The 20,166-nt window shown below is 33.6% G+C and overlaps 4 protein-coding genes and 1 long non-coding RNA gene across 5 annotated transcripts; 2 read left to right on the top strand and 3 right to left on the bottom strand.

Annotated features, from left to right (window-relative positions):
- Window positions 1-1,088: 1,088 nt before the first annotated feature.
- Window positions 1,089-2,202, bottom strand: LOC107904546 (uncharacterized). Its single transcript, XM_016830953.2, has one exon. It carries the CDS (start codon window positions 2,153-2,155, stop codon window positions 1,313-1,315), a length of 843 nt encoding a protein of 280 aa, XP_016686442.2. The 5' UTR covers window positions 2,156-2,202; the 3' UTR covers window positions 1,089-1,312.
- Window positions 2,203-3,192: 990 nt separating this feature from the next.
- On the top strand, window positions 3,193-4,565 carry LOC107904545 (uncharacterized). The gene is made up of 3 exons (XM_016830952.2): window positions 3,193-3,723; window positions 3,888-3,974; window positions 4,082-4,565. Exons 1-3 carry the CDS (start codon window positions 3,379-3,381, stop codon window positions 4,214-4,216), a joined length of 567 nt encoding a protein of 188 aa, XP_016686441.1. The 5' UTR covers window positions 3,193-3,378; the 3' UTR covers window positions 4,217-4,565.
- A 5,166-nt stretch (window positions 4,566-9,731) lies between these two features.
- On the bottom strand, window positions 9,732-11,907 carry LOC107904544 (NAC domain-containing protein 91-like). Its single transcript, NM_001398555.1, has 5 exons — window positions 11,334-11,907; window positions 10,984-11,247; window positions 10,560-10,904; window positions 10,208-10,459; window positions 9,732-10,124 (listed from the first exon to the last, which is right to left on the bottom strand). Exons 1-5 carry the CDS (start codon window positions 11,778-11,780, stop codon window positions 9,858-9,860), a joined length of 1,575 nt encoding a protein of 524 aa, NP_001385484.1. The 5' UTR covers window positions 11,781-11,907; the 3' UTR covers window positions 9,732-9,857.
- Window positions 11,908-14,785: 2,878 nt separating this feature from the next.
- On the top strand, window positions 14,786-17,257 carry LOC107904543 (uncharacterized). Its single transcript, XR_001686248.2, has 3 exons — window positions 14,786-15,008; window positions 15,545-16,136; window positions 16,607-17,257. It is a non-coding gene; the product is annotated as an uncharacterized lncRNA (long non-coding RNA).
- Window positions 17,258-17,792: 535 nt separating this feature from the next.
- On the bottom strand, window positions 17,793-18,637 carry LOC107903063 (uncharacterized). Its single transcript, XM_016829120.2, has one exon. It carries the CDS (start codon window positions 18,300-18,302, stop codon window positions 17,889-17,891), a length of 414 nt encoding a protein of 137 aa, XP_016684609.2. The 5' UTR covers window positions 18,303-18,637; the 3' UTR covers window positions 17,793-17,888.
- Between the last annotated feature and the right edge of the window lie 1,529 nt (window positions 18,638-20,166).

Below are 20,166 nucleotides of genomic sequence, written 5' to 3' on the forward strand. Positions count from 1 at the left end.
TTTCACCTTTAATCTCCCCCGAAAGGGCAAAGGAAAAAGTCTAGTACTTCAATCTATGTTGCACATCTTTCAGATGCATATAGATATGACCCTCAAAGATACTCTGAATATATTTGTTATATCCCTATGCCAGAATGTCACATGCTGTTACAAAGAGCTTAGCGAACAATGCATGGCTTAGCAGGCAATGCCATAGCACCATCACCACGGCCCCATCAAGGACAATAGTCACATCAAGTCTAATCTCACTTCATGATCCCAACCTCCTATATAACAAAATCCAATTCGGCCCACTCCTTAAGGTAAAGAGTCAAATCCAGTCCACATACTAAACCAGGCTTAGAACCAGACTCTCCAAGGAGACCATCATGAAATGAGGAGTGAATCGCCTTCATAGTAGCGGCTCTCTGCACCCTTACAGTGCAAACCACTAAAAGTATAACAAGCCACCCCTACAGTGCACCATATATAGTTGATACATGCTTATTAAAACTTTAGAATTAGTTCCCATAATGGTACCAGCTCCAACAGGCAAAAACCCGAAAGGGTCATTCTCTAAGTTCCTATACCCTACTCAAAATGATACCAAAAGTGCTTCCATCTAATCTATGCTCCATAGGAGTGAGAAAAGTTCACCAAATCAACTTGCTTCTTGTAAACTAAAAATATCAATTCCAAAGTACAGAGAAAATACTCCAAGTTCTCGTAAGAAACTTCAAAAGAACATATTCAATAAACCCTTTAAACATAAGGACCTAGAAGCTGAGCTCCTCTCAAGCCGTTATGGGAAGAAAGGATTCATAGTGTACAATTAACTTGTCTCTAACTCGACATTTGACCATAAGATCATAGATAGTATATTCGATGAAATACGAGCAATACAGAGTGCTGATTGTCGACATTTTAGTCCTATAAATCATTACTCTAACTAGAGATTTAGCAGCCATCATAGATTATCAAATTAGAAGCTAATACTTCTAGCATTTTATCAAACGAGTCCCTAAGCTCCACAATCTAACTACAATGGCTCCACAATTGAAACAATAGCTTATTGTAAGCAATCAAAACTGATGATGGCAAAAATTCAGTGATACAGAAACAATGGTATATAGTATATACATACAAAATTGTAACAGTATATGAAACTCTGTTGTTTTGATGCATATTGCTACATATATAAGTTAAAATATTCCTTTTTTACTACACAAAAAAATGGGTACTTTAATTCCATGATTAAACAAGCAGCAAAAACTAAAAACCCATAAAAACTTGGAAATAATTAAACCAAATTCCTCATTCCATAAGTGGAAATTCAAGAACGAAGTGAATCAGAACTAACCCATTTCCAAAAATGCTTTCTTACAGACACTGCTTTCTCCAATTCCATGGTCCCATTCAAATCCTGGTACTCCTCTTGTTCATCAGTACAAAAATCTTCCTCCGGCACACCTTCAACCCACGCGTCTACCGAATGCAAAACGTAGCGCACCGGCAAACCCGGATACGACGCCGAATTACGCTCCTCTAGTTTCTTTATATAAGAACCCGGCACGATTCTGACCGACCCAGGATCAATTACCGAACCAAGCTCTTCTTTCACGGCACGAGCCACGGCTTCTTCAACGGTTTCATTGGGCTTCATTTTTTCCGACAGAGGTCTAAAGCGATCCCTGAAACTACCGTCAGACAATTGTTGTCGAGATTCAACGAGGATGAGGTCGTCTTTCCCCATCACACGAACCGTAACGACGTTAACCGTACGGAGCGGAGGGGAAGAATCAACGATCGTAGTTTCGCCTTCGGAGAGTTCTAGCCAGAGGTTGTGAACGTTTTTGGTTCCAGGCTTGACCCCCCACGAAGCTAACGAGTCGGAAGGTAACCGTGGTTTGAGCCAATCGGAGAGGGCTTGTGGGGTTGCGAAGGGGGGTCCAGAGTGAGACATGGATGGGATTTTGAGAAAACGACGTCGGTCTGAAGAAACGAAAGGAAGGAACTTGACAAAGGAAGGATTGCGTTTAGTGGAGGAGATGAAGAAAAGAAGAGAAATTGCAGTGAGAAATACGTGGGGAAGACAAGGTGTTGGCTTTGGAAGGTTGAAGAAAATGGATTTGGCGTCGGGTAGGGATTTGTTTATTGATTGTGGCGGCCATGACATGTTGATGGCGTCACTTCCTTGTTGCAGAAGTGGTGTTCGGCTTGTACTTATGCGCAAAGAAGGGGAACTAGTACTGGTATGAAGGGTTGGTTAGGCCCAAGCCCATTAATTATGTATTTTCTAAGGTTACTGAGGTAATCGTACAATTGACAATTAAGTTACAAAATTATTATTCAACTATTTACCAATTACATTAGGAAAGTAATGAAGATAACTTGATAATTTTTAAAATTTGTTTAATAACAATTTTAACCTTCGATGTTTATAAATTGGGTCAATTTAGTATTAATTTTTTTAAAAAAATTAACTCTTAACATTTACATATTGTATTTTTTTGTATATTTTTTATCAAATTTAGTTGATAAATTTATTTTTTTAGCTTTTTAGGTGAAGGGGTGACAAAAAAAAAGTAAAATTAAAAAGAAAATACCAAATCAAACAATGAGTAAGCATTAAGGATTATTTTTTTTAGAATCAATACTAAATTGACATAATCTACAAATATTAAGGGTTAAAGTTATTATTATGATAATTTTAAAAGTCGTCATGTCATATTTTATGCGGCCACTTAATACCGTTAATCAAATAAGAAAAAATCAAATAATTAAGTGATATTTTTTAACTTTTAATAGTTAAATGACTAAAAAAATACTTATCATAGTTGATCGATTACAAGTATAATTTACTTAATAAATTAAAGTGAAATAAATTTTAAAAATCATTCCCACATAATAATTTGAGTTTTAAGAAAATAAAATATTAAGAAAGTTATTTGATAAACGACAATTGTTTTATCAATATTCTAAAATTTAAAAAATATTATCTGAAATCTAAAATACAATATATAAGAAAATATACATTTTTGAAAAAGTTAAAAAGAAAATCAAGTGATGATATGGAAAATTCTTAATGGAATTCAAATTTAAGGATCAAACTGGAAAAACTGTCAAATTGAAGGATTAAATATTACTTTATCCCTTTTCAAAACAAACGATCCACTAGATTTTAGGCTTTTATTACGGGGAGTTAATTCAAATGCTTGTATGGGTTTTAGACTTTAGAGGGATGTAAAGCGCCCCCCACCCCTCCCAGCCAACGGTTGTCTTTCAAATTCTTTATTCAATTCAAGATTTCAAATACGTTCAAATTTTACCCTTACTATCATAAATAAAATAAAAAAGGGTTTAAATCGACAGTTAAATCAGGGAAGCACGCAAGGATCAATGGGAAAACGAATGGGAAAACGAAGAAAATCAAGCAAAAAGGGAACGGCAATGGCGAAAAATGTAGTAATAGTACCTTCATCGGCGGAGAAAGGTATGACATTAAAGAACCCCACGTACAAAAAGCAAAGGAATAATGAGAATAATGAAGACCCAGAGGATCATCAAAGTCCGTTGAGATCTATATTTTGTTTGAAGAAGATCGTTGATATGAAACGGGTTGAAGAGACTGAGGATTGCTTTATTCTTGATTTTAATCCTTTTAATTCCATCGACATTGCTAAGCTTTCCGCCGTCAACGATGGCGATGAAGCTGATCTCTCCGTCGTCGCCGAGAAGGGCCAGGTTCTTTTTCTCTGTTTTTGTTATTTAAATTCAATTTCTTGTTAACATGGTCGTACAGTTGATTGGAATAAAAACTTCGAACCAGTTCAATTTTGTGCTCTGGGTATTATTATTTCCCCTAGAAAATAAACCCTAAAATGGTTTTTTTTTGTTTGTTTGTTTAGGTGGCTTGTAGAGATTATCCACATTCAAGGCATCTATGTTTGCAATTTCCATTTGATACTACACCACATGACAGACATTGTCACCTGGTAATATTATGCAAAAGAACAATCCTTTTTCTTTTTTTTACTTTAATGGCGGATTTATCTTGATTTTTGAGAAATTTTGTAATTTGGGGTTCTGTGTTTGAATGCAGTGTTACTGCTATGTTTGTGATTCAGCTGCACCATGTGAGTTTTGGGTGTTACATTGTGATGCTTCAGAGCATGTTGAGACTTGGAAATCTCAAAGGCAAGTGAGGATTCCTAAGGGTCAGCCTTCTAGATTTTGAAGAAACTCTCTCCATTTTGTGTCTATAAGCTCCTGCTTTTGCTAAAGTTTGGGTACAAGGTACTCTTATTTTCAAGTGATTTTGAATGAAGATCGAAGATCACAGGCTTTGTTTCTTTAAAGCTTGAAACATGTCTATGCTTAGTGTTACTTGCAGAGTATGCATTGGTATCTGTCTTAATATCAGGTTTTAACTCGAATAACCTTGAATTCTCTCTTTGAGAGTGAAATGAAGCGCTATTTTGCAATGAAGCGCTATTTCAAAATCTTATAACAGCTAGAACTTGATGTTCTTTTCATAGGCGAAAGTCGTCAATAATCAAATACGTGTAAAGACGATCAATTGTCAACTTTCTCTCTCTTTTCTTTGTGAGGGTTGTTATATTATATTTTGGTCTCTTTATTAAAAAATTGAGTAAATTAGATCATAGAGCAAACTGCCGTTGATATGAGGAAAATGTGGGTCATGTGTAATTTCTGGATTATTTTGTCCATCGCTTTAAATTAACGTACATTTATACTTGTTCATGGATCGAATTATCTGTTTAAAGAGACATTATGAGTGCTATTGTGGACCTTATCACTTAAGGTATTCTCGTCTTGCTGGACAGCCGGTCGGTCTTGTTGGCTGTCGTCGATGAGTTATCGGAATTAGTATCGACATTTTAGTTGTCCCAGTTGAGTTAGTTTACCATCTAATGTGAATTTTAGATGGCATTTAGAGAATTTTCTCTAATTACATTATCACCATCTCTGTTACTGATTTCTGCTTTAAAAAATTGACATAAATATTCAAAATTTAAAAATTTATGTAAAAAAAATGCATTTAGAATGTTGAGAAAGCAAAAATAATATTATGAACTCTCAATCACAAGAAAAAAATTGACGGAAATTAAAAGATTGAAAAGCAAAATAATGGCTAAATTCTTCTATTAGTTCTTGTTCTGAAAATTATAAATTTAATCTCTGTATTTTAATTTAATCATTTTTAGTAAGGATTAAATTCTTTAAGTTCTACTATTTCCAAAAATTTAATGCAATAAATATATTACTTACTAAAAATCTAATTAATGAAATAACAATTATCATTTGCATTAAGATCGAAATTTTAAAATTTGAAAAGTATAAAAATAAAATTGATTTAATCGATTAAAAGTAATCAAATTTCAAAAACTATAAAGACTAATAGCCTCGTTCGAGACATGTTCCCAGTCAGTAGACGAGTCGTCATACCAATTTGTAGTGGGTTGATCACCGATTCCGGAACTACTACCAGGCCGTACCGTGCAACCGTACTGGACATTAAAGTCCCCCCACCTCCGATTGTTCTCCGGCATGACCAAAGTTAAAGTCTTGATGCTGTGAAACTTCATCATCAGTATCGCAAGCTGTTTCAGTGGAGTTATCAACCTCATCATCACAAGATAACTTATCCTTCTCGTTAAGCTTGAAACTCGAGTCACTAACGAAACCAGAAACCAGTTGGGTCAATCCGCTTTCGAGCTTAAATGATTTATCAACCTCGTCATCACAAGCTGTTGCTAGTGGTTCAATGGTCTTAGATGACTCATCGTTCTCGTTAAGCTCGAAACTCGACGTTTCGTCCTCATTGGATGAACCTTTTGACAAATCTAAAACAAGATAAATAAAATGAAAGATCTTCCAACAAAAACAATGAAGAAAATCTAAAATTTTAACCCTTTTCATCGTCCAATTTAGATTTTTCGATTTCAGTCTTGGTGTTAATAAAGCGAGTCATGCAATTAACGGAACATAAAGCAGCTTCTGCTTCGAGCCATAAAGTCTTGTAAAACAAGAACTTGTGTCCTCCATAAGAATCTTCTTTATATTCTGTAAATTACCAAACAAGCAAGAGATTAGAATCTAAATGTACATTCAAATGATATTGAATCAAATAAGTATTTACCTCAGCGGTCTTATCAATTTTCAGCTTCAAGACACTATCGATAGAAACAGAATGATTGCCCTTCTCTTCTAGTTTCTGACTCGGAATAGAATCAGAAAGCTCTCTAACCAATGCTGAATCTTGTACGATATTTATCGAAATGCACGTATGAAGATTGTTGATTATTTCCTCTTACGATTTGTGCTCGTCTTCCTCTAATTCATACGTATAATTGGAACAAAGAGACAGAAGAAAATCTGATTAGCTAAGCATTCTATATATCATAATCTTATGGTTAACCCTCCAAAATGATCTACTTAAGAAATTAAAATCACTGCGGTGGATAATATTCGCCTTCGTATGAAAATCGGCTACACCTGCCTCGGAAAGACCGCTAAAAAATGATGGTTCTTGTCTGATACTTTTCGACATGCATGTATGAAGATTGTTGATTATTTTCTCCAAGGATTTCTGATCTTTTTCCTATAATTCATACGTATGATCCGAACACCAAGACAGAAGCATATCAGATAATACAAGCATTCTTTCTAACAAAATATTATCACCGTAACTAGAAAATGATCTCTTGCTTAAGAAATTAGAATGCTTAGTAGAATCACAATTCATCTTCATATAAAAATCAGCAACACCGGCCTCGAATTTACCTTCAGCAAAACCTTGTTGAAGGGAAGTCTCCTTATCAAACTCATCCAATGACTGACTGAATAAAGAATAATCTTTGTTCAGATCCGTTTTTCGAAGATTGGATCGTTTTCTAGTTGGTAAAGTAGGGAACAAATTGAATTTCGAAGAGTTTGAACCATCTTTTACTTTCCCATTTTCAACACTCATTCTGATACTACCCGATGGTTTCCGTGGAGGAAGTTTAACTACGTCTGAAAACTTCATAGGCAGATAATTATGTGCTCGACCACGATCACGATCAAGTATGTCGTGTTTCTTTGCATCCGGCACGAAAACAGGCTTGGAAGTTCGAAATGGAGATTCATCATAAAAAGTTGAAGCTCCTTTAGAGGACATATTTGGTGGTTTTGAAAGCTTTTCGGCTACTGATGGTTTGCCAGTCGAGTTTTGATGCCGATGTTAAGATTTTTGAACGAGAGGGTATCGTATGCCGAAGAAAATGCATCAACAGGTGATGGTGGTGGTGGTCTAAAAGCAATCCCAGGTGAAGTTTTTATGGAAGGTATAGGGTCACTTGGAGTAATGCCATGCCAACTTAGTGGATTCTCATATGGGTTGCTGAATGGAACTTGATTCGTATTGTAATTTCTAGGTAGCAGAAAATCAGATTCAAGGGAATGGGGCACTGCAATTTGATACCAAAAACAAAACATTATGGAAATTCAAGCTTTAAGTGCATTTAAAGACAATGGTCAATGAAAATTTGAATCAATAAATATTTAAGATGGTTGAATTTCTCAACAAATTGATATTGTGGGTCAGGTTGATATTTTATCTCTTAGGTTTGGGAAAAGTTTAAGTGTCTAAACCAAGTTAAACAAAATTTAAGTGCTTCATCAATAAAAATCTAACTCAACTCAAGATAATATAACTTATTTAGGAATTTATGATTCAAAATATCAAAATCCTCAAAATAAATTATTAAGTAAAAACAAAATTTCAACAAATAAATTTACTTTAATATGATATATATACATATATGATAATATTTAAGGTTAGAACTTATTATAATTAAATTTATGAAACTTTTTTAAATCAATAGACATGGTTTATGATTTATATGACATGATTAATGATGGATTAGTGTTAATTTAAAAGCATCCACAAAATACTATAATGAGATAATCCACGCACGTTACATGTAAGGATCCATGCAATTATTATAAACCGGCTTTGTTTTCTCCCAATCAAAAAAGCCGCCACGGTCACCACCACCACTATCCCGTAGAGGAATATGGTCCAGGCTGGTTGGCGTTGGTAAGCCATAAGAAGGATAACAATGGGTTTTGGGTTGAAAAATACGAAATGGAGTGGAAATTGGGTGAAAACCCATAGGAGGGAATTCAAAAGGTTGGTAAGCATCATCAATCCGCAGCGAATTCATGGATTGATTCAAATCAATAAACGGAATTGACGGCCGGTTATTGACAGTGAACGACAGCGGTGGTAAATTCGATGAACTTGAAGACCCTGTTTCATAACTGTTTATACCGTAAGGATCAAATTCCTTCTTACCTTAATGCAGAAAAAAAAAACGAAAAGCAAAAGAGAAATCAATAACAAAAAAGAAAAATTTTCCAATGTGATTTCATAGAAGGGTAAAGTTAATTTGCATTAGGTATTTATTGAATTTTTTAGACAGAATAAATATGATTTTAAAATAATAGAGTTTACATTAATTATTAATTCAATTCAGTCTTTAACATGGAGTAGAATTAGTATTTGATCTATAAATATATATAAATAAGCAGGAGATGAAACGAGACGTGTTGTTGTATGGTATTATCACCTGTTTCAAACTTAAACGGTGTTTAAAAAAGTACCAAATTAGTTAGGCGGAAAAAAGTTTAAGTGTTAATCTAGAAAAAAAAACCTTTAAATACTAATTTGAGAAGAGTGAATAAGATCAAGTACCAAATTTTTATTTTACCCTTTATTATATTAATATATATGTGTTTTATCCAATTTTTATCTCGATTTGATTCTTTTTATATTATATTTGTAGTCTATATATATATATTATTAAAAGAATTCTTGATAGAGTATATCATATTTAGACCTGATCATGCGTCTGGTCACCTAAAAGTCTGCTCGAAAAGTGGGAGGGTTTGGACAAAAATATAGCTCTGAAAAATAGGCTTAGACAAAAATATAGGCACTTTTTTCTTTTTTGCTACCATTGCACTATTATATTGATACTATTTTGTTGTTATTGTTTAGATATTTGTTAATTTTGTTACTATTTTAGAGGCATTTACTTGTTAAGTATAGACTTTTTTAAATTTATTTTTAATTTGTTGGGAAATATTTATTTTAATGTTTTTAGTGCGTTTGATGTATTATATTTTTAAATTTATTTTTATATAAAAACAATATAAAAAAAAATTAATACCAAGTCGATCTTAGACAAAATTTTAAACTCATTTTCCGAGACAGCCAAACCCAAACCTATCAAACCGGCTTGAAATTACGGCCTGCCTATGATCGTCTCCGATCCTAGTCAATAGAAAATTGAAAAAGAAAGCCAAAGAAAATTACTTTAAAATAATTATAATTATTAGGTATATTATTTGATAGCGTATTAATTATGAAATAAAGTTGCGAGAAATTTTTGATTTTATTAAATTAATTCCATCGATGTTTTATTTGTAAAATATAAATATATTAATTTTTTATTCAATTAGGGATTTAAATTTGACTTTAATATTTAATTTGGTATCCAAATAGTTTAAATTGATATTTGAGCTAATTTAAAACGAAGTCAAATTTAAGTATCAATTTAAAAAAAAAAAAGAAGCAAACTTCAAGTAACTAACTGGATAAAAAAAAATTAGGTAGCAATTTGAAAATGTACCAAAATCTACAAAAATAGAAAACTAAATCAGTTTAGATGATTTCAAATCAATTAATAAATTGCATTTTTATCTTTATTTTGTTTTAACTCGAATTAATTAATTTGCATATATCAATATTGCAAATATGATTAATAGTTTAATTACTAACAAAAATTCAACACAAAAACAGCATCAAATTACAAAACATTCAATGTGCTAACCAAAGCTACAAACAAGATTAACATTACAGCAACGACCCGAAACATAGTAACACTGAACGGCTTATGCTGGCGACGAGCTGAAAACCTCTTCAAACATCGATATGAAACCGCTTCAGAGACTGGAATCTTGCTCTTCAACCTCGAAACATCTCTTTTGCTTGTCTCGAAAATCCGGGGTTCGTCCATGGTCCTTCGAGCAGCATCGCTGTCAACACTGATACACTCTTCCATGGCTTTTACACCCTGTAAAAGACAACTCTATTAATGCCCAAATATCTGGATTTGGCAATGGCTTAACACTATGTCATAGTTTACAAATTTCTCACCTTCGGAAGGATGGGTTTCGAGTCATGTTCTTTCGCTTCGAAGCGAGGTGAATGGACAAGTTTACATCTTCTCGATGCGATACCCTGTGTGTCAAAGTTCTCTGTGTCTGGCTGAATCCGATGAGCACGAGATTGAATCCTGATGGTAGGTGCAGTGTCGACGTTACAAGCTGTGTTTACATGGTTGCTTGGTTCTCCATTGCTATTTAGCACATTATAGAATGCTCCTCCGTTGGCAGTTCCGGTCCCAAGCTGTATGAATTTTGAATAGGAGTTCAATGAGGCATTTCATGATTTCAATGAATATTGAGACAGTAAACAAATATGTAACAAGCTTGGTTCTACTACTCACCAATACTCGAGCCGGTTCAGCATCAGGTTTGCAATACAATCCACCATTTGTACCAAAGGCCATTGACTTTGGGGTCTCGGTTTCAATAACTGAATTCCTTCGACTGCTTGAGTCATCGCTGTAATAGTCATCCAAATTATTCAGGATAGAGTTCATGAATTCAGCATCATTCTCGTTTGTGCCATGCTCGAACTTCACCCCACCAAAACTGTTCCCGACATGATCAAACATCCAAGGTGCCCCCTCGGCTTCGATCTGCGAATGTAATGGTGAAAAGAGCTTCCAATCCAATGGCTCCATCATTGGATCACAAAATTGAACCAAAGCTTCTCCAAGTAGATCCACCTGAAAACCACATCAAACAACATAAGCACTACAGCAATGATTGCAAAACCCAAATCCAAATCCAGTTCCATTTTCTCACCTGTGCAGGTGCCATTTCTTCCAGTTCACAAGCATTAAACCCATCGTTGTTGCAGTCAAATATAGGTGCAACGGCTTCATTACATAAACCCACAGGCCGAGTTTCATCCGGAACTTTTCCGGCTCCTCGTTCCACCGAAGGCCCATCGAACTCCGATTGCACCTCTTCCGTATGAGAAGAGGCCCCAGGATCAACATCATCACCATTAATATCTTCAATAGTCTCATCTTGTTTCTTGAACAAACGACAAATTACAAAAGGATTCTACACAACAAAACAAATTAACCCATCAAATTCTGAATTTAAAAAAAAAACAATCAAACGAATTAAGAAAGACCCAGTGATCGAACCTGTCCAGGCTTGGTCCCATCAAGTTCATCAAGAGTAGTACGGTACTCATGCATAACCCAATTAGTTCGCTTCCCTTTAGGAGCTCGACCCGTATAAAACACCAAAGTTCTCTTCATGCCAATCAAGCAAGACCCAGACTTTATCTTTCTATCCTTACCCGTAGCCTTCCAATAACCCGCCTCGGTAGCCCTATTAAGCCGGTTTCCGTTCGGATACTTCCGGTCCAGTGGGCAAAAGAAAAACCATTCCGGGTCACGACCCTTTACAGCAGACAAATGAGGCAAATCCCACGGTTCACATTTACAAACATCAACTTCCCGTATAATCCCAATCTCATCTTTCCTTTTCCCGTTCACTTTAGCTCGCAAGTAAAAATCGATTAACTCCTCGTCCGTTGGTCGGAATCTGATTCCGATTGGCAGTGAATTCAGTGAGATAACAGCCATGGTAAACTGCTGTTAATCCCCCAAATAAAGGATCGTTTGAAACCCAAAAAGGAGGAGGAGATTCAAAGCATAAAGGATCGTTTGAAACCCTAAAAGGAAGAAGATTCAGGGCGAATTAGTATTTGGATTTGAAAGAGTTTAAGGGAAAAGGAAGATGTCCCCATAGGCCATTTTTATTGGGCATATATTATAAAGGAAACCACTTAGAAAGTTACCGATTATTTTATTTTCTTCAATTTCAGTTAGTGCCCGCGTTTCAACTCGGATATTCCGCGTACTTACTTGTCAGCTAATCTATTTTTTTGCCCTTATGCTGTGTTCCCCCCCCCCCTTATGTTTTTATTACCGTTCTTTTAAATATTTATTTTTTTAATTTCAAATAATTTTCAAATCATTATATTTTAACGAAATCCAAATTTAAAGATGAAAGCGAGAAAGATTGTATGGTGTGTACATAAATCTGTTCTGACTAAATAATAAATTACACCTTTTTAAAAAAATTATAGAAAATAATATAATAAAAGTTGAAAAGTTATTCGACTCATGAAGTATTTATAATGAAAAATTAAAAGTTTTAAACGTTTAATTAATTTATTTTAGTCTGAATTTTTTTATCACATTAAAAATTAAAAAACAAATATTTTCTAGATCCCTTTCAACTTTAGACCCTAAATAACTGTACTCTCAAATAATCCGAGGACCAAGCCTGCATGTACAGTCCATCGTCCGAACACAATTTTTTATAAAAACTTTCACTCATGCTTTTTTATTATTATCAAAATTAAAAATTTATTTGATTATCAATAAAATTAGCCCGAGAGTCCCTTTATCTTATTTTTCTTTTATTTCTGTCCAAGGACGTAATTTTGGTGAAATTTTAAAGGTAGCATTGAAGCCAAGTGAAGTCTTGAGTAAGGTAGCGAATAAGCTTTTTCTTTTCCTACGTGGAGAACACTCAGAAAAGAGTCCTACTGTAACCGGGTATATATGAGCTACGTGGCAACATATGAAAATGCTTCGGATATTTCTTTTTTCCTTTTGGTTCCTTAATTTGATTTTTTTGAATGAAAGTCGTAAATTTTTATTATTTTTATTTAACCTAAACTTATTCACGAGTGAGATTATCTGTCTAAGTCCAAAGATCTATCCGAAATTTGAGAGGGTTTAAGCAAAAAAAATAAACTAATTTAAAATATGAGTTAGACTTAGACTTGAATATTAAAGGTCCGAACTTGACTTGTTTTTAAGTTTATAATATTTTATATTCTTGTTATTTTTAATATATTATGTAATTTATAAACATAAAAATCAAATCTATTGTAATACAAGTACTACAAAAAATTTTAAGATAACTAAATATAAAATTTTAATAAATAAAAATCTAAAATCATTAAATATTATATAAAAAATAATATTAATATATATAATATTAATTTTTTTAAATAATATGAACAAATAAAAATTACTTTGGGTTAACTATATACAAATATAGGCGAATTTGAACAAAATTTTAAGCTCATATTTTAGATCAGGTCGAACTTAAACAAACATAAAATGTATTAATATCATACTTAAATCCAACCCGAATTCCGCTTGACCTGACTTACGTATTGACAAATAATAAAAACCCATAGAAAAGTGTATACTTTAAAAATTAGACTAATAATGAATAAAACAATATATAAATATAATATCAATTAATTTGTTGAATATTTATTAAGAAACTTGAAATTGAAGATCGTGAAAAGAAGTGAATTATAATTTTCACCCACAAAACTGTAACTGGAAAATGATTCATTCCACACTGATCAAAATAAGTATGAAAAGGGTAATTACTGAACCATTTTTCTGGTTAGATTTGAAAGGAAGAATATTTTTTTGTTTCTTATGGTAAATAATTAAGGGGACAAGACAATCACAATTTTTATTTTATATCATAATTATGTCTACCATATTATTAATAAAACTTTATTTTAAATTTATTAAATATATTTATATATTCCTAATATTTTCAGTGATTTAATTTTTATATAACTCATAATTTTTTATTAAAAAATTGGAAATGATAGGTAAATAAATAAGTATATATTTATCAATTAAAATTGTTTTATTTAAAAATTTAATACAACTTGACTTTAAATTTAATGTCGAAAAGTCGAATTTTGCATTTTAGATTATTTATTGAAAAAGTTGCCCACTATTGTCATCAGTTTAATTGTAGTAAATAAATAAAGTAGAACATAGTCCTAAGCGCGGCGGTCAACAAAGCTGTCGTGTTCAGGTTTTTTGAGTTCCCAAACAATCAATCAAATATCCTACCATTTCATTGCTTAATCTACAAGTAAAAACTTTTGCATGCAAAATTATAGAATGCAAGACTAGGGCTCAATCAATGATTGAATTGAGAATTAGTATTAGTTAAAAATTTTTTTTAAAAATCTATTAGTTTGTAAGTGGATACAAATTAATTGAATTGGTTTTTTATAATTTTATTTATTTTGAATTAATTAAATTGAAAATTTTAATGATTTGATCAATTTGATTATTGATTTAATTCTAAAATATTGAACAAAGTAAATTCATCAATCAAACCAGAGAGTCTGTTTTATTGGTGTTTTCATAATTGATTTAGACCAGTCGACCGGACCAACGAGATCAAAAATCGGTTTGAAACAAGGTAAAATTTGATTGAATAGAAGTTATTTTTTTAATTTTTTTATAAAATTTTCATCGGATGAATTAAAAATTTATATTATAGTGGTATGACCACTTATATGATCATTAATTAAATTTATTTATGTAATAAAAATAAGTTTAATATTTATGTTTAATTTTAATATAAGAGTGGAGGTGATGATGAGCTTGTGAGACTCTGGGTTGAACTTGCATTTATAATTTCAATATTTATTGGCTCAATTAATAAAAATAATTCTATATTCAATATTAATATAAATTTACAATTAAATTTAAATAATTATTATTTTTAAACCTAAGCAACTGGAGATTGGAATCTCAACTCTGCCCACCCCTGAATATCACTCACCCATACTAAAAGAATAAAAATAAATTTAGTTTTTAATCAAATCTGAATAGTCATTTCATTGTACTGCTAGAACATGCAGAAAAGATTCTGGGTTTTCCCCCCAGTTCAATGGGTTTTAAAAGGGCTTTACCGTTCATCAATTCTAGTGGATCGAAGAGAGGGATACTCTCAATGAAAAAATTGTGGTTCGTTTTCCTTCTTTGTTTCTCCCATGCTTTATTATTATTATGATTATTGAAATTTAACATATTTAACTTTCATGAATCAACCCACCGTAGAAATGAATTGAGTTTATATTGCAAGTCTGACTCTATCAATATTGGTCAAGTATCAATAGATTGTTGGCAATTCTTCTCCGGGCATTTAGACAGAGTTGGAATCTTGTAGTGGTCCCCAATAGAGGGGAGAATTTTACCTGAATACCATCTCGGTCCGAATAGGATTAGTCTTAAACTGTAAATCAGACGACGACATAGGTCAAGCCTCTCTGTGAATCCTTTTTCTCTTTAGATAAGCTGTAAATGTGAGTCTTTGTGACTTTCTCTTGGTTATAACGATGTTGTTTTCACTTTGTGTGGAATGTATTATGATTGTTTTTTCATTCACCATTGATTAACTTATATCTAAGGAAGGCTAAGGTATGTCTTCAATGGTGCCTGCCTTTGGTGTCAAGTTGAAAACTGTATAATATATAGTAGCTTATTTGATGTGTTGACTACAGGTTCCATGATTAATCTCTGCGTCAGAGCTTGTTTTGTCCCGTATGACATGTCGACAAATTTATGCCTAATGTTTGTTAAATGTACGCGGCAATTTTCCACCAACAAGTAATTGGGAAAGTGCCAAAGTGGTTGGAACGATACTGCATCAATCTCATATCATACTCGAATTGCAGCGCACGACTGTTGCAAGAGGCCATCAATGTGGCTGCAAAAGACTCGGCGTTCATTGTCTCTGTTATTAGATAAGCGAGTATGGTTTAGCCAATATTTTCAGCTCAGGTCATTCTCCGTGTTCACCATGCATGGTTCATATATACTCAACTTCCCTGCCATCCCAGGGGATATATCTTTGTCTCGTGGAGTGAAGGCAGCTACGGAAATGCAAGCAGAAGCAGAACATAAAAAGAGAGCTCAGGTTCTTGAATCCAAAGGTAATGCAGTAGTGTCTAGTGGCACCGTATCAACTTCTTTTACGGTTGATTTAGACAACATGAGAAAGACAGTCCAACATCAACATTTCTGATGGTATGAAAAACGCTGTGATCTTAGCCTCTGAGGCTACGAGAATGGATCAGGTTAACTGAGCACAAGGTAAGTGATATCAACTTGTAACTGGTCCTTATGTTAAAACAAATGATTGGGCTTTTTATTAATCATAATTGGCATGGATATAGGTGATTACTTTTATCTGGTTGCATATAGAAGCTCCGTAAACATGTTGGCCTCGTTTCGATACTTGTAAATGTCAAATAGGTATTGCTGAGGAGATCTCCGTTCCCGGTGTTTGCACTAGTATAAAGATTTAATGCCTCATTAGTTCTCTGGATTTTGCAGATAGAGGGAACATACTGATGACTTACCATTTAAAGCTCGGTTCAATTGTAGGACATATTGATCTGTTCTATGTATTGTTATATGCTGTAATATATAGCATTTGTCATTTAAATGAATCATAAACTGTTTTAAGGCCAAAATCATTTGTAGACGAGACGAGAGGTACCAATGTCCTGCTCATTGCCGAGTAGAAAAATGAGATCTCAAAATTATGGCTTATTTTACAGGCAACAAGTTCGAGGATCGTAGAGCAGTACATTCAAGCTTTCAGTAACATTGTCAAGGACATGAAAGGGATATATCTGGGGACATATCGATGCTTATTGAATTTGTCCTTTATGCTCATTGATAGGGTAACAACAATGTTGCTTCCTAGTTCTACAACACGGTTGCTCAAGCTCTCACCATGTACAAAAGCCCAGTTTTAGTGATGTTTCTGCCAACGGTTCTCGTCTAAACGTCTCTCCACCGAGCTATAAAACAGGCTCCTAGAAGAAAGAGTAGAACTGTATTTCTCAAGCTCTCACCATGTACAAAAGCCCAGTTTTAGTGATGTTTCTGCCAACGTTCTCGTCTAAACGTCTCTCCACCGAGCTATAAAACAGGCTCCTAGAAGAAAGAGTAGAACTGTATTTCTGGGTCATTGTATCTACTTAGTACAAAGATGATTATTTCGAACATTTTGAAAGTAAAAGGTTAGGTTTTGGGTGATGTTAGGATTGATAAAAGCAATTTGATTCCATTTCTTTTGCTTATGGTTCTAAACACTGCATCTAACAAGAATTTGATACAGAGTTCTGGGTTTTTTTAGCTAATTTGAGCACAAACGGAAGATTGGATAGTCAAATCCTCTAATTATAATATTTGGTGAATGAGAATTTGTAACAGTTTATTGAGCTAAACCCTCCAAAATTAAAATAAGAGTAACATTTTTCTGTTTGAGAATGAAATATATTGAATGACATATCTAATAATGCCAGTTAAAAAATTACTCTCTTTGTCACATATTCTTAATTGTGCCATCTTTATTTATTATTTTACACCTATCAGTTTTCAACTATAAAGTAAGTTGCACACAAATTTATTAACTTTTTGAATGCAATCAAATCAAGCGCTCAAACTGCTCAATTTCAAATATTAGCCTTAAAATTCGTTCAAATGCAATCAAATTTTACTTTTAAAGCAAAAGCTTTGTTGGAGGGAAAAGTATCGAGCCGCCCGAAATCTTCAATGAGGTTTGATTCCCATCCTCGATTTCAAATTAAACTTAAAAATTGGATTAAATCTGTATTATAGTTGTTATATCATATACGGAATGAATAAATTGATTGTTTATAGGTTTTAAAAATGTTAAATTCGAAATAATTGATAAAAAGAAAATTGAAACGGCTAGAGACGTGAAAGGCTGGAAATGGAAGGATACATTTTCACTGAGATCAATTGTGACTAAAAAAAGTTGAATTAAAATCTTCGTTCTTATAAAGAAAAACAAAAAAGAGGAGGAGAGAATCAGATTAGGCCAAAGAAAACAGAGAAGCCTAGAACAATGAGCCAAACTATATGCAACAAAAGTAAAGCCTGACCAGGGAAAGATCCAGTTCCGCCATTATTACCGACATTGCAGAATCCTATCTTGGCAACCTTGGCACCGGAGCAATGAGCATCGGCGCATCCACACCAATAGGTGACTCCGTCGTCACCGCAAACGGGATCGGTTCTAAAGCAATTGACTGGACATGCATAAGGACGGGGCGAACTGCCACATGCGTCGGCCGACTCGGAAGGTAATAGGATGGCCGTCGTCGTGAAATTCCGTTGCGACCCGACGGTTAAAGACGAAGAGAAAGGAACAACGAGGAGCAACAACAACAACAACAGCGTTAATGAAGGTTCATGGAATTGGATCGAAAACAACGTCACCATCTTTTGATTTGAATTTTCTTTTAAAAATTCAAAAAAAAAAAAAACAAAGAAGCGAGCTTTCCTTTTCTTGAATGAAAAATGGAAAGCTCGCGTTGATGTTCCTCCCTTCCTTTCCCAACTCAGATTTGAAAAAAAAATTAAAATTTTTTAAAAAAAAAAGCGAAATTAAAGAGAAAAAAGAAGAGAAAAATTCATGAAAAATTCCAGGCTTAATACCTTGGCCTTGAAAACAACGAATTTACGTTTACATGGTATGTGAATGAGGAAAAGTATATAAAGGGGTTGAAGATTCAAATCTTTGTCGTCAAACTTCGTTGACCAATGATAAATGGTTTGGTTTTATTTTATGGCTATAAATTAAAAGGTAATTAATTTAGTATGATTTATATTTGGTGTTAATGAAAATTTTTGGTTGTGTTCTTAGCTGTTTCAATACATTTTACAGGTATTTTGATCGATGATTATTATTGCCAAAGGTTTTCTTAATTCTTAAGTTTATTTTATAAAATGCCACGTGGAAAGTAATTCGAATTTCTTTTGGTTGATGAGTGAAGAAAATAAGGATGAAGTTGTGAAGTTTGTATCAATGGAAGGTCAATTTTGGACTTTCCAATTAAATCAACGATGAAACCGTTGGGGAGAATTTTGTTTTTCCCTTTTCCGACAAAAGTGTCTGAATGGATAAACGATTAATATATATATATTTAGTTTACATAAGGAAGTTGAGTAACAAGCTCAACCACATGGTCTAGAACAGCTTGCACCTGCAACAGCGGTTGAGAAAAAAGATGAAATCCCGATATGGCACATGACTGATTTTAACCTTGGGCCTCTATTCCAAGCAATGGTAACCTCATGCTTCCGGATCCCATTATTGAATTAACCGTTTGTTCATCTCATCAATAACATTTGTAGTTCATCATCTAAAATTGAATTAACTCCCATGTTCCGACCATATCTTAAAACTCAATTGTCATTCAAGCACTTTGTTAAGCTACCTACCGTTGCGTTTTTAAAATTCACATCAACTCCACCATCCGTGTTAAGTTTAAATAATTTCACTTGTGGATATTCCCGTTATGTGGCCATAACTCAAAATTATCAGTAAAAAATTCTATTGAAGTACCACTTCCAGATAGCTTGCACCATTGGACACTCTCTTGAAACATGCTCAATTGATTCCAACACATTACCACATATTCGACACGAGCTATCGTCTGTTAAATGATGACGATATCTTTCCTCATTAGTTAACAGCCGACCATGTAAACACAACAAGAGGAACTGCCTTATCTGTTGTGGTACCTTAATTCTCCAAATAGCTTTCCATTTCTCGTTCGCATCAGGCCACATATCTTGCTAGATGGATTTATAACCCCTTAACACAGTATAATTGCTTGATTCCAAGGCCTTCCTCACACAAATATCATTGCCTTTTGCTTCTAGAGATGGACTGGATACAACAAAGTAATGTACAATCTCCAATGGAAGTTCATCAATAAAACAATACCAGTTCCAATCCCCTTTCGGTTGTTATCATCCCAAAGACTGTGGCTTCCGAGAACGAATGCGCCGTTTGAGTGCAATAATCGATCAACGAACCAAAGTCCCTAAACCAAGAGTCTATCCAGAATTTTACACCATGACGTTACCAATCCTTCAAGCCACATTCTTTTTTAAATCCTCCTAAGTACTCATCATTACTCTGTACACATGGCTACATTGGTTCAATGATATACTATTGAGAAATCTTTCAGTAACCTTGTATTTAGCACGTAAAACTTTCACCCATAGCGCATCCATCTTGTTAATAAAATTGATCCTCAATTTCAAAAGAAACACCTTGTTTTGACTATGGATATGC

This window comes from Gossypium hirsutum, chromosome D11 (genome assembly GCF_007990345.1).
Source record: "Gossypium hirsutum isolate 1008001.06 chromosome D11, Gossypium_hirsutum_v2.1, whole genome shotgun sequence".
NCBI classification, from domain to species: Eukaryota; Viridiplantae; Streptophyta; class Magnoliopsida; order Malvales; family Malvaceae; genus Gossypium; species Gossypium hirsutum.

Bases quoted from the DNA above. Each gene is read 5' to 3' on its own strand.
- LOC107904546 (XM_016830953.2), bottom strand. From the start codon at position 2,155: ATGTCATGGCCGCCACAATCAATAAACAAATCCCTACCCGACGCCAAA.
- LOC107904545 (XM_016830952.2), top strand. From the start codon at position 3,379: ATGGGAAAACGAATGGGAAAACGAAGAAAATCAAGCAAAAAGGGAACG. The intron at 3,724-3,887 runs GTTCTTTTTCTC...TTGTTTGTTTAG, and splicing joins TCGTCGCCGAGAAGGGCCAG to GTGGCTTGTAGAGATTATCC. The intron at 3,975-4,081 runs GTAATATTATGC...GTTTGAATGCAG, and splicing joins ATGACAGACATTGTCACCTG to TGTTACTGCTATGTTTGTGA.
- LOC107904544 (NM_001398555.1), bottom strand. From the start codon at position 11,780: ATGGCTGTTATCTCACTGAATTCACTGCCAATCGGAATCAGATTCCGA. The intron at 11,248-11,333 runs GTTCGATCACTG...TTTGTTGTGTAG, and splicing joins ATGGGACCAAGCCTGGACAG to AATCCTTTTGTAATTTGTCG. The intron at 10,460-10,559 runs GTGAGTAGTAGA...AAATTCATACAG, and splicing joins CTGAACCGGCTCGAGTATTG to CTTGGGACCGGAACTGCCAA.
- LOC107903063 (XM_016829120.2), bottom strand. From the start codon at position 18,302: ATGGTGACGTTGTTTTCGATCCAATTCCATGAACCTTCATTAACGCTG.